This window comes from Chelonia mydas, chromosome 5 (genome assembly GCF_015237465.2).
Source record: "Chelonia mydas isolate rCheMyd1 chromosome 5, rCheMyd1.pri.v2, whole genome shotgun sequence".
Classification (NCBI taxonomy): Eukaryota; Metazoa; Chordata; order Testudines; family Cheloniidae; genus Chelonia; species Chelonia mydas.
Genome location: NC_051245.2, coordinates 36,710,705 through 36,729,251, shown reverse-complemented (window position 1 = coordinate 36,729,251; position 18,547 = coordinate 36,710,705). Strand labels below are relative to the sequence as shown.

Genomic DNA, 18,547 nt, shown 5'->3' with positions numbered 1-18,547 from the left:
CAGAAGCTAGGGACACCATCTCTGTCCATCCTGGCTAATAGCCATTGATGGACCTATCTTACATGAACTTATCTAGTTCTTTTTTGAATCCCGTTATAGTCTTGGCCTTCACAACATCCTCTGACAGGGAGTTCCACAGGTTTACTGTGCGTTGTGTGAAAAAAATACTTCCTTCTGTTTGTTTAAATCTGCTGCCTATTAATTTCATTTGGTGACCCTTTGTTCTTGTGTTATGAGAAGGAGTAAATAACACGTCCTTATTTACTTTCTCCAGACCAGTCATGATTTTATAAACCTCTATCATATCCCCCCTTAGTCTTCTCTTTTCCAAGCTGAAAAGTCCCAGCCTTATTAACCTCTCCTCCTATGGCAGATATTCCATACCCCTAATCATTTTTGTTGCCCTTTTCTGAACCTTTTCCAATTCCAATATATCTTTTTTGAGATGGGGCGACCACATCTGCGCGCAGTATTCAAGGTGTGGGTGTACTATGGATTCATATAGAGGCAATATGATATTTTCTGTCTTATTATCCATCGCTTTCTTAATGTTTCCCAACATTCTGTTTGCTTTTTTGACTGCTGCTGCACATTGAATGGATGTTTTCAGAGAGCTATCCACAATGACTCCAAGATCTCTTTCTTGAGTGGTAACAGCTTATTTAGACCCCATCATTTTATATGCATAGTTGGGATTATATATACATTATATTACCTGTCACCTTTGTAGCATGTTAATGGCCGGTCCCACTGGATATTTGGTTTGATCAAGCCCTGTGCAGGGTACACATGCTATATCTATGATAGGTAAGGACATGCATGTATGTTTGTGAGTAAAGAGTGCCTGTAGAATGAATGAAATGTTTTAAAAATTAGAAATTGCGTAGTGAGTGCAATTATTGCTTTAATCCTATTAGTTTTACAATGATAGAGAATCGGGTTGTGGGTTTTTTTAAAAGCTCTTCACTGTTGATGGTAATAAGGGAAAAGAAAAACCTGCTTTGCTGTTTGTGGTGACTCATGGACAACAAGGTGACAAGTGCTCTTCCTTTGTCTGACCCAGCAAGAAAGTTAAACTTCCCTACAGTATTTGTTTAGCTAAAAGTGATTTGAGAGTTGGTGGGAAAATGTTGCTCAAGATTTAATCTCATTCTACATCTCATTTGTATACTGGGCAACGGATCTGACCCACCTTCCCTTTCATTTTTTCCTATGACACTTGAGCAAACAGACACTGAGGAATTTCTGAATGAATGATGGTTTGAATTCTATTTGTTTGACTAGAGAAATATATTTCATTTACTGTAAATGAGTTGTCTGTTTATTACTGTGAAAAAGTGGGAAATATCTGTTATTATTATGAATATTATATGTGCCTTTGTCTGTTTGATTGCTGCGGATTGAGTATGCTGTCTGCTACATGGGTGCAAGGAGTTAACTTACTCCTGGGTGTTTTTTTGCACACCCAGAGTCAGTGGCTGTAGATAACCCAACCACTGATACTTAAGAAACAACACAGGTGTCAATTCCTGTGAAGGTTTACCCCCATCATGCTCTGATCATCAGGCTGTCTGGTAACCCCAAGAGGAGGAGGGAAATCCAAGCTGGTAAAATGAAACAAAGGGCTGGGAAGAGGTTAAAAGCCTCAGCTCTGAAGCTGAGAATACCAGAAGGACTGCTGAGGAGACACTGACCCTCCTCTCACCAATGTTGAGTTACCAGAGATAAGTCAGGCCTACCTAAATTCTGAAATGCTAAGCTTAGGTAAGATAAAATACTCATAGGCCTTTTTTGTTGTTTTAACCTTTTTAACACTTTTCTCTCTGCTACATTCCTATGGATAGATAAATAATACTTTGTTTTGAAGAAGTAGTTCGGTAGGACTGCATGAACTCATAGCTCCAAAAAGGAAGTCTCTAGCGCAGGAGCCAAACACATCTGGACTTGCTGTGGTGTAATCTGGACACCCAGTCTAAAAATGTGTGAGTCATAGGATTCCACGCTAAGAGATGTGCAAGAGTTGGGCCTGTCACTTGAAAGAGGGACCCATGGAGGGGCTGAGTCAGGAGTCAAAGATACAGCTTACCTTGAATAGTGGTAGACAGTTACCACATCCATTATAGATGTGGTGTCGTGTGTGTATTTTGACATGGTTTCATCCCTAGTTTATTACAAACATGATAAGACCTGAAGTAAAACCTGATGATAATTCTAAGTCTGCATTTTTGTACAAAAGCCTAATGGTAATTTTTAATTAGATCTCCATTCAGTTCAAGCACTGCCTCTAGTCTAAAGTATTGAAGGTCAAATAGTGATGTTAGAGCACTGTACAGTCAGTCCTCTTGACGTCTATTGTGCTGTGTTTAGAACTGAGTGAATAATTCATAGCAAGTAATTTGCTCTGAGTTTAACCTTGTTTTCTGCTTGCAGAATGTTCTCCAGCAGAGTGCCATTTTTGTTATATTAATTGATTTATCAAAATTTCTCAGATATGTTGTAGTTATTGTTATTTTATGGTTTTCCCTCTGCTCCCAGCCACCAGGGACTGATCACAAAAAATTCAATAGTCGATTTAAAAAATTTGAGCTGCTTTACTTGAGAGGTTGTTTATATAAAACTCACAATATATATTTTTGTACCATACTTGAAAGATGTCCCTGGGGATTTGAAACTCCCAGGGAGAGGTGGGAGATAAACAGGATTAAGAAATTGTAGAAAAAGTTAAACATTTACCTTTTTGGGTCATGTAAGACTTGCCAAGAGGCCGTATTCCTTAAGAAAATAGATTTGCTGGCATTGTACAGAATTTAGATTTAACTTTGCCTTCTCACACAATTGAATATGCCCTTGTAGCTGCTAAGTATGTGGTCTGATCTATATCTTGCTCATTTAGGGCATGATCCGATGCTTATTACCTGTGTGCCAGGATTCTGCTGAGGGATTTGGGGAAAGCTGTTCCCTTTTTGTGTAAAGCACTATCCCATCCCATATAAACATACCACTTCAGTTGTAAATACTCCACTGTGTGAGCTTACAGTTTGTTTTCTGCTAGCATTTGTGATGATAAAACTCAATTGCTTGAATGTTTGCAAAGGGGCACAAGCCAAAACATGTTCATTTTTAGATGTGAGTGAGTACTTCCAGAACATTGTATATAGTATTAATCGAATCTAGTCATGATGGCAGTTTTTTTCTTTTACACAAAAGTTGAGTTAATATTTAAATTAGGGCTGTCAAGCAATTAAAAAAATTAATTGCCAGTAATCTCACTGTTAAACAATAATAGAATACATTTATTTAAATATTTTTGGATATTTTCTACATTTTCAAATATATTGATTTCAATTATAACAAAGAATACCAAGTGTACAGTGCTCACTTTATATTTATTTTTATTACAAATATTTGCACTGGATAAAACAAAATAAATATCTTTCAATTCGTCTAATACAAGTACTATAGTGCAATCTCTTTATCATGAAAGTTGAATTACAAATGTAGAATTATGTAAAAAAAACTGCATTCAAAAATAAAACAATATAAAACTTCAGAGCTTACGAGTCCACGCAATCCTGATTTCTTGTTCAGCCAATTGCTCAGACAAACAAGTTTGTTTACATTTGCAGGAGTTAATGCTGCCCGCTTCTTGTTCACATTGTCACCTGAAAGTGAGAACAGGTTTTCTTATGTCACTGTTGTAGCCGGTGTCGCAAGGTATTTACGTGACAGATGCACTAAAGATTCAGATGTCCCTTCATGCTTCAACCACCATCCCAGAGGACATGCATCCATGCTGATGACAGGTTCTGCTTGATAACGATCCAAAGCAAGTGGACTAATGAATGTTCATTTTCATAATCTGAGTCAGATGCCACCTTCAGAAGGTTGATACTCTTTTTTGGTGGTTCAGGTTCTGTAGTTTCCGCTTCGGAGTGTTGCTCTTTTAAGACTTATGACAGCATGCTCCACACCCCATCCCTCTCAGATTTTGGAAGGCACTTCAGATTCTTAACCCTTGGGTTGAGTGCTGTAGCTATCTTTAGAAATCTCACATTGGTACCTTCTTTGTGTTTTGTCAAATCTGCAGCGCAAGTGTTCTTAAAACGAACAACGTATGCTGAGTCGTCACTGAGACTACTGTAACATATGAAATATATGGCACAATGTGGGTAAAATAGAGTTGGAGACATACAATTCTCCCCCAAAGAGTTCAGTCACAAATTTAATTAATGCATTACTTTTTAACAAGCATCATCAGCATGGAAGCATATCCTTTGGAATGGCGGCCAAAACATGAAGGGGCATATGAATGTTTAGCATATCTAGCACGTAAATACCTTGTAATGCCGTCTACAAAAGTCCCATGTGAACGCCTGTTCTCACTTTCAGATGACATTGTAAATAAGAAGCCGGCAGCATTATCTCCCATAAATGTAAACAAACTTGTTTGTCTTAGCGATTGGCTGAACACAAGGTAGGACTGAGTGGACTTGTAGGCTCTAAAGTTCTGCATTGTTTTGTTTTTTAGTGTAGTTATGTAACAAAAAAAATCAACATTTTTATTTTGCACTTTCATAATAGAAATTGCACTACAGTACTTGTATTAGGTGAATTGAAAAATACTGTTTCTTTTGTTTATAATTTTTACCGTGCAAATATTTGCAATCAAAAATAATAATATAAAGTGAGCAGTGTACACTGTGTATTCTGTGTTGTAATTGAAATCCGTGTACACTGTGTATTCTGTGTTGTAATTGAAATCAATATATTTGAAAATATAGAAAAACATCCAAAATATTTAATAAATGTCAATTGGTATTCTATTGTTTAATAATGCAATTAAACCCACAATTAATTGATTATTTTAATTATTTTTTTAATCACGTGAGTTAATTGTAATTGATTGACAGCCCTAATTTAAATACAAGAAATTAACATTTCAGCTTTAATTCATACAATGTTTTATTCTAAAATATTTGAAATTCAGATGTGTATGTATATATGTCTGTATTTATGGAATTTTCCAGGCTGTGTATGTGCTTGAGTACATTTGAACTTTTGTTGTAATGGCGGGAGTTCCCAAGTGTCTGAGATGTCCTTCCCTCATATCCCATCTTTTACCTTAGAGCAATGCCAGTAGACTCCTGTTCCATTCCTCAGAAAAGTAGCAACTAATGACCCATTTCTGCAAACATTATTAGGCATAATATTTGACCACCATTCTTGAGGTAGTAAGCATCGCACCTAGTGGTTATTGTTTTATAGACTCAGGCCCTAATATATTAAGTTTAAGTGGAATACAGGGTTTTCACCTACCCTTCATTCAGAGGTCAACTTTTTCATTTAAAAAAACAAAAACAAAAAAATAAACCACATACACACACACACACCACACATAAGTTTACTTTACAGGTGAAAAGGCTGAATAGTTGCTTTTGAAAAAATAAGCATGATTTTAAAACAGGCACCTGTGTTTTATTTTGTAAATAATCATTCATCTGAGATTTTATATGCCAAGTTTCATTGTGGAGCAAATAGTTATTAACAAGCTGTGAGCCCTTGAAAAACAAAGGTTATTATAGAAACCGTTTCAGGCCTTTCACTCTAAAGGCATAATTTGCCAACATAGGGAGGTGACATCAACAAGAGAGCAGAACTATTTTTATGATAAATACTATAAATAATATGCACTGTCATCTCATGTTTCATGTTTATTTGAAGATTCTGCATTTTTCAAACTTTTCTGAACCAAATCAGATTCTAAAAAGTGTTTAAAGATCTGTCTTTGGCCAGGGCTTCAGCGGTGTGGAAAAACATACCCCTGAGTGATGTAGCTATGCTGACCTAGCTCCTTGTATGGACCCAACTAAGTTGACAGAAGTATGCTTCATCAACCTAGCTACTGTCATTTAGGGAGGTGGTTGTGATGTTGCACTTCATATGTTTATGGAAATATGCTTATGAGTGTAAATATAATATAATTGGAATATGCTTTATGCAAAAGGTCTCTTGTATGGTATCATTACAAGCTTATAATCTACTGAGTGTGTTCATCTTATTTGTATGAATGTATCATTCTTGTATCTGAAGCTAGAAATATGAAGTGTTATTCTGAACTCCTATTGGAACTATTCAAAGTGTGGGCCATTAATGATTGCTTGGAATCTTGATGGTTCCCATCAGCTAGGACAATTGGTGGTAAATGCCTCTGTTTACTTGCAAGCCTCCACTGCATACATGCGGGCCAATCCTGGAGGAATGGAAGGGGGCTCACAGGACATATGACCATGTCACGTGGTAGTGGAATCCATCTTTAACCTGGTGCTTTTCCATTTAGAAGGAGGGGTGGGAACCCAGAGAGACAAAGGATTCCCGCCTTGTGCCAAAGCTATAAAAGGGGGTGGGTCAGAACAAAGAGGGCTGCAGTCATGAGAAATCCCCTAGCTACCACCTGAGCTGGAACAAGGACTGTACCAGGGGAAAGGATTGGGCCCAGACTAGAAATGAGTCTAGTCTGTGAAAGAAGCTTATTGGAACTTCTCTGCGGGTGAGATTTACCTGTATTCAGTTTCTTAAACATATTAGGCTAAGACTTGCGTGTTTTGTTTTATTTTGCTTGGTAACTTACTTTGTTCTGTCTGTTATTACTTGGAACCACTTAAATCCTACTTTTTATACTTAATAAAATCACTTTTGCTTATTAATTAACCCAAGGTAAGCAATTAATACCTGGGGGAGCAAACAGCTGTGCATATCTCTCTATCAGTGTTATAGAGGGCGGACAATTTATGAGTTTATCCTATGTAAGCTTTATACAGAGTAAAACGGATTTATTTGGGGTTTGGATCCCATAGGGCGCTCGGTGTCTGGGTGCTGGAGACAGGAGCACTTGCTAAGCCATTTTCAGTTAAGTCTGCAGGTTTGGGGGCGTGGGTCAGACCCTGGGTCTGTGTTGCAGCAGATTAGTGTATCTGGCTCAACAAGGCAGGGTTGTGAAGGCCCAAACTGGCAGAGAAAATGGGCTCAGAGGTAGTCTCAGCACATCAGGTGACAGTCCCAAGGGGGTTTCTGTGACCCAGCCCATCACATTGCTATTCCTACTCCAATGTAAAAACCCCCGTCTCTTGCTGTAGGCTGTAGGCTGCATTTATGCTATGAGTTTATGCTAGTATAGTTATAGTCAATCTTCTGAACTTTTTTCAAGTAATTTAAAAACAGATTTCGCGATTACCATTCAGTAAGATTTAAGAATTAAATAAAATAGGCCTTGAAAAAATTGTTGCTTCTTTGTAAAAAGGTGAACACTGGCATCAGTGTAAATAACAGAGAATATAATATTAGTTATACATGTGACAGATTTATAGAACTACTCAAACAAATAAAGTTTAGTTTCAGTTGTTTTTAGCAAAAAACATTGTTAATGCCTACTTTAGTGTCTAAGGGTCACATGTTCGTCCCAGTTAGGGCTTAACATATGTTTAGCTATTTCAGACCTCTGTATACTGAATTGCTAGAAGCATTCCATGCAGTTATGGTCTATGGGTATGTCTACACTGCAGTTAAACACCTGTGGCTGGCCTGTGTGAGCTAACTTTGGCTCACAGGGCGTGGGCTATGCAGCTGCTTAATCGCAGTGTAACCATTCAGGCTTGGGCTGAAGCCTGGGCTCTGGGACCCCATGATGGGAGAGCCCAGGCTCCAGCCTGAGTGTGAACATCTACACCGCAATTAAACAGCTCACTAGTGTAAGCCCATGAGCCCAAGTCAGCTGATCAGATACGAGTGTATAATTGCAGTGTAAAGATACCCAAATGGGCCTGACCCTGCAATCCTTATTCAGATAAAACTCCAATTGAACTCAGTGGGTGATTTGCCCAAGATAGGACTGTAGGATCAGCCCCTATATAATTAAGCATGGAACCAATGCTTAATATCTTTTTATAGTGACAAATTTATAATTAAAAAGTTAGAAAATTATTCACCCACTTTTCATATGCCGTATACATTAAGGTATATGTTTGAGGCCAATCTCTAACATATTTTGGTGTGTGCACATAGACACACATGCACAGGGTTTTTTCCCCAAGTATATGCTGAACCATATGGTTAGATAAACCAAAACCTAGAATAGTAGAGTTATGTGCCTAGTTTTCCATAACATCATGATTTTTAAATTGCACCATTTTGGTTATCAGGAAAAGCCAATTGTGGCTGACATACTGAAGATAACAATGTAACTTGTTTTACTGAAAATGTAACCTTTGCTGGGAAAGAACATTCTGTTAAAATGTATAAAGCTTTATAACTCTTTTGTAGTAATAATAATAAGAATTAATAACAAACCCAATTTTTTCATCACCTATAGTTGTGTGCATGCCATGGACAGTTCTACACCTAACTGAATATGTCTGCATTCACATACTTGATCTGTCTATGCATGTCACATATCTGCACACTTAATTTAGGAGCACCCTAATACATCTGCATAGTTAAGCATGCCAACCTTGAAAATCTGGTATATTCTCTGGGCCAAATACTCTCCTTAGTTCTGCTGGTGCAACCTCCATTATGAGCCTCAGGGTCTAATTTAGGAAAGATATATTGCTGTGATGTTTTCAGACCTGTCAACAACACAGCATTAATTCCTCAGTGCACAGGAAGCTGGCTTTCTGATCTCCATCTCATTGATGAGATTGTGAAAGCATGCAGTATCAGAATTTGACCTGTAGTATGCATAATACCAATTACACACACCTCCAGCGTACTGCTATGTGAAGGGTTGCAATGAAACAACACATCTGACCACATTATGAATTATTCTGACAAATTATTTTTTTTAATTCCCCCATAGCAAAATTTATGTCCCGTTTAATGAAAAGTGTGTCTTCATTCATAATAATAAAATTAGTATGTGCCAAAATATCACTTAACTCATAATTCACACTCTGAATGTTTTACACTAGTTCTAATTATAAACTAAGTACAACAAATCTGTGAGCAATTAACATATTTCAAGACTAGAACTACCTTTAAAAGTAAAACTTGAAAGGAACACCTGCTATTGCCGAACCATCTTCCCCACAGCACTCCCACTTCTGCCTGTTTATTGGTGAATCCCTATGTAAGATGTTTGCTGCTTTGGCTGTTTTTGAAGTTCCTTGTCTTTTCTGGGACCTAGAGGTGCCAGATACCTGTGTACAATATCACCTATCAGTCCCTTAACATATGCTACTGGTAAATCATATGTTTTTCTGTACATAGTCATAATGCTTTTTAGTGAAAGATGCTGAATACCCTTTTTCACATTTACCTAGTAATCCTCTGACAAAGCAGTAGATGAAGTTCACTAGAAAATCCAAAGATTAACTCCTTTTCCTGTGTTTTGAGCTAGGAAAGTTTTATTATAGCATTTCTGAATTTACAGGCTCCAGATACCTACTTGGGTTATATATGTTTGGTTTAAAAATAAGAATTAGTAATGTGGGAATTAGATTGAATGTACAGTAAATCTAACCATCTAAGGTGTTTTTTTTTCCACACAGAAGTGCCATAGGGACTTCTGTGCTCTACTACGCTTTAGCAATTGGCAGCAAAATACCCTCACACTGCACAGTAGTGGGACAGTGAGGCAATTTTTCTCTACCTGAACAAAAAGAAAATCACTTTTTGACTGGAGCTATTATATCAGAGCTGGAAAAGGAGAGTTTTGCCCAGTAAATAACTAAAAAAATAATTCAGAAACTGTAACTTCTCATAATTCTTAAGTATGTGTCACAAGGGAAGCTAATCCAAAAGCCAAAGCAGAAATACAGTTCATTTCATCAATAAGCTTTTCTTTGTTTATTTACATCTATTTTTGAGTCATCTAAGCTACATGTACTGTAAATAAGTGCCTTTCAAGATGCAGATAAATATTTTTTAATTTTTATTTTTTATTTAATTTTATTTTCCCAAAGTTTTAACTTATCCATAGAGACATATTCAAATATGACAAAGAAAATACAACAGGAGTTATCTATTCATAAATAAATATTCCTGAGTATTCTAAGATAAATAATAAATTAGGTGACTTTAATGTGAATGGTGAATGTAAAGACTATGCCCGCAGTCTTCACTCATGCCCAAATCCTGTGGCCTGTAAAAGTCCTCAAAAGTAGCAGATTCATTGTGTTTACACCACACAGAGGACTCCCAACCACAGAAACACTTTGCAATGGGGACGCAGCTTCTCCAGGTAATGAAGAACACTGTCCACATCTATTGAAGGGACACCATCATAGGACCTAATCACATCAGCCACACTATCAGAGGCTCGTTCACCTGCACATCTACCAATGTGATATATGCCATCACGTGCCAGCAATGCCCCTCTGCCATGTACATTGGCCAAACCGGACAATCTCTACGCAAAAGAATAAATGGACACAAATCAGACATCAAGAATTATAACATTCAAAAACCAGTCGGAGAACACTTCAATCTCTCTGGTCACTCGATTACAGACCTAAAAGTCGCAATTCTTGAACAAAAAAACTTCAAAAACAGACTCCAATGAGAGACTGCTGAATTGGAATTAATTTGCAAACTGGACACCATTAAATTAGGCTTGAATAAAGACTGGGAGTGGATGGGTCATTACACAAAGTAAAACTATTTCCCCATGCTAATTTGTTCCATACTGTTACTCATACCTTCTTGTCAACTGTTTGAAATGGGCCATCCTGATTATCACTACAAAAGTTTTTTTTTCCGGATGATAATCGCCCACCTTAATTGATTAGTCTCGTTATAGTTGGTATGGCAACTATATATGGCAACCCATTTTTTCATGTTCTCTGTGTATATATATATATATATCTTCCTACTGTATTTTCCACTGCATGCATCTGATGAAGTGGGTTTTAGCCCATGAAAGCTTATGCCCAAATACATTTGTTCATCTCTAAGGTGCCACAAATACTCCTCATTCTTTGTACTGATCTTTGATGATTCAGTCACTACTACTGCATAGGATGGAGTTAGGAGCAGAGAAGGAATGAAACCATATGGAGCCACTGTCCAGGAGGAGTACAGTCCTTACTCCCTGACTTCCACCGAGTACAAAGTCCATTTATTTTGATAATATACAGAAGTCAAAATTTGCCTCTTTGACCTTATTCAGGCCAAATTTCCACTTAGTTCAGTCAGTGTTATCTGAGCACAGATTTAAAAGTTTGATTCAACTAAATCCCTGATTCTGCAACTGGATCTACCCTGAGGGACTCAGACATCCATGCAAACAGAGCTCCATTCATTGTAGTGGGACTCTGTGGGGACACAGGGATCTGCGTGTACGGGTCCAGTTTCATGAATAGCATCTAAGAGACCTAGCAGAAGGGGGAAATAGCACAAGTGTCTTTGGAGAATGATCAATAATATTTTCTTAAAGGTGTAGTGAAATACTTTTCAAAATAAATAAATAAGTAAAACAATTTAAGAATCCCTCTCAAGTATCAGAATAGGCATATAGGCCTAGCATTTACAAATACATTTCAAACAAATTATTGAAGAGTCCATTCATCCTTTACTTGCCTGCCAAGACCTGATTTATCTGCCAAGAGTCTATATTTCTCCTAATAGAGTTGACAACATCCCTAAGACTCCTAAAGTAAAACAAATTTATGGCAGATTCCTGCATTTTTTTCCCCAGTAAATACTGGTGACATCAGCCACTGCACGAATAACACACAACATAGAACTCAAGTCTTGTCAGTTAAAATGGCTTTCAGTTCATCTTTTAAAAGGAAGATTGAGCATTTACTTCAGCAAATACTATGTAGTAATCATGTGCTTACTGCTTATATAATGCTTTTCATCCATACATCTCAAATTGATTTACAAATTAGGAAACTAAGGTTCAGAGAAGTGAATTGCCCAAGGTCACAATGCAAGCCAGTGGCAGAGTATGGAATAGAACTGGTTTCCAGTCCTCAACCCCTTGGCCACACTGTTCATTCTTTACATTATTTTTTCAGTTTTGTCAAAATTTTCATATGATTACATACTACTTTAAAGATGTATTATTGAAAGGAAAGCACCCTGGGTTGCTTCTTGCACATCTTTTTTTTTATTATTGTTTGAAATCACATCCATATCTTTTAGTACTGATGGAGCTTGAATATACAGTCAAAACATGCTGTTGCTTTTCTTGTTACTACATGGAAAAACACACAAACTGAATTTTACCAGTTGAAAATACTGCTTGCATAAATCACCTACCACATATGGCTGTTACATTTGTTCTAAGCAATTGATTGGCTGTCTGCATACAGAGTACACACATGTTAAATATGAATCTGTAAAGCATATTACAGCCACTCACAAAAAAAATATAAAATTATAAACATATTTGCATTCACTATTCTCTTCTTAAACTACTTAAAATACACCTAAAGACAAGTGTTGGCACATTAGGCTTAATATCGCAACAGGCTGTCATTTTAAATAACAAAATATATCATTGGGGGAAAAAACTGTTTTGCAATGAGTTAATACACATTTCTTTCTTTCATAGGCCATGATCCTGCTATGGGATCTGCTAATGCAATCTTTTATATCCATGAAAAGTTCCATTTGTTTCACTTGGTGGTGATTGAGTGATTACTTGGTGGTATATTAAAATATGTTTGTTTTATGTTGCTGCAATGGTTGTACTGTCTGTAGGCTGTCATATTTGTCACCACAGTGCAGTGTAAGGTCCTGCCCCTGCCCTTATTCAAATCAGTGATAAAAACTCCCATTGACATTAATGTGAACAAGGTCAGGCCTTATATGAAACTGGTTTCTCTTCCAAGCTATGCCTAACTGTCTAATATGTTTGCTCAAAAACCTAGAATACTTTGTCTTTGTGGTGCATTTTTGAAAGTACTGTCTGTAGAATAATTAGAGTATAAAAAGCAAAAATCTCTGTCCACTCACTGAACTGAGAAGATCCAGATATTGCTTTGCAATCACTGCTCGTTTCTTGCATCCAGAAAAGACCACCAGGCTTGCAAAGTTCCCAACCCCTAGCTAAAAAATTATGTTCTTTCATAGTTTAGCTTTGCTCTCTGCACTTCACCTCTCTCCGCCTCCACACGTTTTCTTTAACTTGTCCTTGGGCAACCTCTGAATACAATACAGATAACAGCATTCCCTGGAGGGCTTCACATTCTACCCCACCCCCTCCTTTGTTACTGGAGTCCCAGATCTCTGCTGGACCAGAATGGTGCCTGAGGCATGGTCTTGATCATTTGACTCGCTGGGATGCAGTTGCACTACAGTGTTCTGCCTGTGGGTGCCTAATAAATACCCAGTTGAACTGGAGGTACCTCATATAGACAGAGGCAGCATTTTCATTGATGTGTCTTTGAGATCTAACCATCCTGAGATCTCTGTTGTCTGACACTGTGATATTTTTAGTGCTTGAATGTCATTCAGGTATGGTACTTTGAGGCCATTTAGTCCAAAGCCCTACTAATGCATGATTTGATAATCTTTATGAGTTTCTGACTGATTGTTATTTAAGTGTGGTGTGGGAGAGTGTTGGCACTTAAGTTTAATAATAAGGTACATAACCAGGTTAAGTAAAATATAAAAATTAAAAATGTCTAGATATTCCATAACAGTCCAGCATTCCCATTTCACACCCATTCTGTCTTTATTTGAATCCATCCCACTTTCATTCAAGATGGAGCAAGGTTCAGCAAGTCCTGGCACATCTAAATATACTATCGAAGAAGTGTGGTGTGTTGACTGGCAGATCCAGCTATTATTAAAGGTCTGTGGATGCTGGACCCTTCTCATTTTAAGCTACAGTTATCAGCAAAATCTTTTCTGGTCCTCCGCTCTTTGGAACTATCTTACATGATTCCACAGGCTCTTTTAGCTCCTGTATCTGCCAGTAAGTGTGATTTGAAAGATGCAGCCCTGAAAGCATGAAGAACAGAATGCTTGGCATGAACTCTCATTAAAATTCTTTCTGCTGTCAGGGAACAATTTATATGCAGATAACTAGTGCAAGCCTGCTGGCCCGTCAGGATCTTTCCTGACAATGCTCTGTACTCTACAATGCACATTATGGATCTGTGACAATGGTAATATGCAAAGATTCATTAGTATCAACAGAACATTGCATACTATCATCGAGCGATAGTTCAATATTTCACTTGATGAATTTTATTACATATTTTGAATGAACTATGTAGCACATTGTTTCCACCATCCATGTGGCTTATAGAAGTAGATGGGTCATTCCTGAATATATTCAAATTTCACAAAAGTTTACTAATAAAATATTTGTTTATTCTCAGTTATTCACACAGCTGTTCCATCATCAAAATAGTATGCTCTCTGTCCTTGAAAACATTGTGTAAAGGAATTGTTACGATGCATGTAACCACTTGTCGAGTAATAACTTGGCTCTTTCAATTTAAAAAGAAATTCCACTGCAGATTGGTTTACAGTACACTTGCAAAACTTCATTTAAATCACACAAACACAGTTCTGTTCTTTTTTAACTAAAGGTATATGTTTAAAAACAGTAAGCAGACAAAATGTACTTTTTTTTGCGTCCACTAACTGTGAAACTGACAAACCAACTTAAATTAAGATTTCCAAAAGGGAATTTGCTCTTGGGCTGGAAGCTTGTATGCTAAGATTTTGGCTAGAAGTTAAAAATAAAAAGCTTAGCTGTTTGTAATGGAGATGCTGTTAGTCTCTGCTGTAGCAGGACAAGCAGCTCTCTGCATTTTAGTAAAAAGGACTTCATAATATGGCACCTGATATATGGCATTTTTGTACTTCAGTGATTTATAGCAGTATGTTTGTGTGTGACAGAAACTTTAACAATCAATGAAGAATTTTATTTTTCTTTAATTTCCCTGCATTGTTTTCACAGAGAGGTCGCTTGTCCCTCAAAGAATATGTTCTGCTTTGTGAGGTTAATAATGCTTCTCATTCACAAATCTAGGAGAGGCAGAGGACATAGGGGAAGGGGAGGGGAAGAATTATATTCACTGATAATGACAGGTTTCAGAGTAGCAGCCGCGTTAGTCTGTATTCGCAAAAAGAAAAGGAGTACTTGTGGCACCTTACCAGAGACTAACAAATTTATTTGAGTATAAGCTGTAGCTCACCAAAGCTTAGGCTCAAATAAATTTGTTAGTCTCTAAGGTGCCACAAGTACTCCTTTTCTATTCACTGATAAGACATCTGGTGAACGTGAGGTGCAAAAAGCTTTGTTCCTTTTCCTTTACTCCATTGGGATGAACTCATCTAGCACTTCTGAAAAGGGAACTTCCCTGGAAATACCTTACATTCATTATTTTCCTTTTACAATTGCTAATTTTTGAATGTGATTGACCTTTAAACCTGTTGTTATAAGACTGTGAGAAAGAGCTCAAGAGTCTCTTTCAGCTGCCTTGGTTCCCATGTGACCGAGATGGAGAATAGATTCAAAATACTGTTCCTCCCCAGGCAATAGGAGACAGAAGAGACAAGCACTGTCACTTCTGAACAGGCTAGTCCTGGAGTAAATTCAGTGTGAAAAAGGAAAGAGTTCCTGTGAATTGCAACTCCTCCTTTGGAGCTTGGATTATTACGGGAGGAGGATTTCAGAGGATTTTTTTTTTTATACAAATCTCACTTTGAAATGGAATACGTGGAGTGTGAGCTTTATAAGGGCAACTGAAGTTTCACTGCTAAAAATACTTGGGGAATTTTTCAAAATGAGTATTGTTATGAAGCCAAGATCCCGATCTACCAGCTCCTTAAGGACTGCAGATACAATTTGGTAATGTGTTTTGGGATTTTCTTTTCCTGATGCTGTCATTCCCCCACCCCCCATTCTCTCACACAAACACACTGAAAAAGTGGCTGTATTTAATGGTGTTTTGACAGATCTTGCATGGTTACTAGAAATGCTCAGCTGTTAAGTTTAATTGAATAGTTAATAGCAAAAAAAAAAAAATTAGTGTGCTCCTCCTTGTACAACAGTGTGTTCCTAATATTGAATAAGGAATGCAGATTATCAATTAGTCACATTTACTAATCAGTTTAATTCACTTGAGACACTTTTTAATATGTGACACTTGATCAGAATTATAACTTTAGTTGCTGAAATCAAACTTGCAGATTTGTAGTCTCATAGGTAAAATGAAAATTGTAGTTTTCACTGGCTATTTTTGGATACATATACACAGTTAATGGTTTCTGTTTCACTAATAGACTTATTGCTCATGGATGACTGTCCACAGAAAAGACAGACAGCAGCTACAGTGACATAAAGTGAGATTCTGCGCTGCATTATGGATTATGCATTTTTCCTCCACTCAGAAAAGTGAAAGTTGACTAAATTAGCAGTCAATACAGTGTGTTTTGTTTTCTTGCTAAATTTATCGTCTGGTAATTGTCAAGGTTGTATTATCTGTTGTTTAATTATTCTCATTACTAAACTGAGTGAACTTTGTGGAGCTTGATTAACACAGGAAGGGCAAATTTTCTCGTAGCTATACAAATAAACAAATTTAGATTGTTAGTGAATTTCCTACCTTTTTCTAAATCTCCTACCTATATCATACCTTATTATGGATATAAAAAACCTACAGTATTTTAGGGTAATGGTTCAGAAACCTGCACTGACGCTGTAGTAAACTATGGTGTTTTGGACCATTAAAGTAAAATTCTATACTATTTTTTAAAAGGATTTTTTTCTATTTCTGAAAAATCACAATTGTTGCTTAGAATTAAGCAGTGTATTTCCTAGGTGCTTTCACTGAGATGTGTAATACTAATTAGATACGTCTTTAGTTGCCAAACCTGTCAAGTTGACATAGTTGATCTTGAGCTTATAAAAGTTTTGTTTTTGCCATAACTCTACAAGCTTTTTGATTGAATCACTCCAATCCATACAGTACAGGTGAGAGTGATAATAAGTGGTAACTAATTGTTTCTAGCTATCTTGTATTAAAACAAGATAAAATGGAATAGTGTTAACAATCTCAAACTATTGACCACACTATGCAATCCTCAGAGCTTTCTCAAACAAAACCCTCACTGATGTCAGGGATAATTTTGCCTGAATAAGGACTGCAAGATGTAGCCCCAGGTATTGATTTTTTTATTTTTGTTTTAAATGTAATAAAAATAAGAATTGCAGTGATCTATAGATAGATAGATCTATACTTTGTACAATATTGTGTAAAATGGTGAAGCAATAATGTCCTAGAGGCCTCAACTGAGCTAAAAAAATATATAATCAATCTCAGTATATAGCCTCTAAATCAGTGAGACAGTATATGAATGTCTTAGCTTGTACATAAGAAAACAATATGCAACTACACTAAATATCTTACTTAGAAGTGGAGAGGTTATTCAGAGATACCATTTTTACTGCTCTTCTTTCTCACAAAAATATCTTTCATGCTGATGGGTGCATACCCTACAAGGTCTCTGACATGACAGCTTGATGTTCTGTCTCTCTAATCTATCTTTTTGTCTCATTGTTTGGCCCCCTGTCACTGTAGCACACCTGAATGAATATACTGATCTGGTGGGACGGAATATATTTCCTGCTAATTGTGAATATTGAATTGATGTGCACTGAGATCCATCATTTCCTGGCAATTTGGAGTCATCCCTCGTGCAGAGGAAGTGGTTAGCAGGGGAATCCTTGGAAGCATGGATCTGTGGGGCTTGCCCTGGTCTCTAGTGGTTTGAAAGTTGAACCAAACCCTTGTCACTTCTGTGAGGGGACAAACCCTATCTCTTATGAAAGAATTGACAGGAAAATTGCACAAGTGAAAACTCCTGGAATGCTCTAGCCCCAACACAGAACTAACTTCCGTAGGGGAGCGTTGGGATCAGTGAATAAAATTGTCAAAAGAGCCTAGATGATTTATAATCCTAAATCATTTAGGCACTTTAGACTCATAAGTCACTTAGGCACCTTTGAAATTTTTATCCAGTGTCGTCATTTCAAACCAGGATGTTGATGAAAGTTGAATCTAGACAAATTCGGTCTGCAGATAAGGTGTAAATTTTTAACGCTGAGAGTAATTAGCCATTGGAACAATTTACCAAGGGTCATGGTAGATTCTCCATCACTGACAATTTTTAAATCAAGATTGGATGTTTTTCTAAAAGATATGATCTAAGAATTACTTTGAAGAAGTTATATGGCCTTTTATATACAGGAGGTCAGATTAGATGATCACAATGGTCCCTTCTAACCTAGGAATCTAAAGGAGCTCTTTAATGATCTGAAAATCAAAAAGGAATTGCTAAAGAGGAGTACAGAAAAATATAGGGACAAAATCAGAAATGCTAAGGCAAAAAATGAGTTACACCTAGAAAGGGACATGAAAGGCAATCGGAAGAGGTTCTTTCCATATGTTAACAGCAAGAGAAAGATGAAGGAAAGTGTAGGTCCTCTACTTAGTGCGAAATGAGAGCAACTATCTAATGACATCAAGAAGGCTTCAGTCTTCACTAAAAAGGTTAATGGTGACCAGATACTCAACACAATTAA

The 18,547-nt window shown here is 37.0% G+C and overlaps 1 protein-coding gene across 4 annotated transcripts in view; it reads left to right on the top strand.

Annotated features, from left to right (window-relative positions):
• Nucleotides 1–18,547, top strand: part of PDE4D (phosphodiesterase 4D) — a 1,166,661-nt gene that overhangs the window by 921,303 nt on the left and 226,811 nt on the right. Inside the window, exon 1 of one of the 4 annotated variants that reach the window (XM_027828484.3) lies at nt 15,494–15,811. The exons of the other annotated variants lie outside the window; for them this stretch is intronic. Within the exon in view, the coding sequence (XP_027684285.1) occupies nt 15,747–15,811 (65 nt within the window). The 5' untranslated portion in view covers nt 15,494–15,746. Of the gene's footprint in view, nt 1–15,493; nt 15,812–18,547 lie in introns of those variants that run through there. 4 annotated transcript variants of the gene reach the window in all.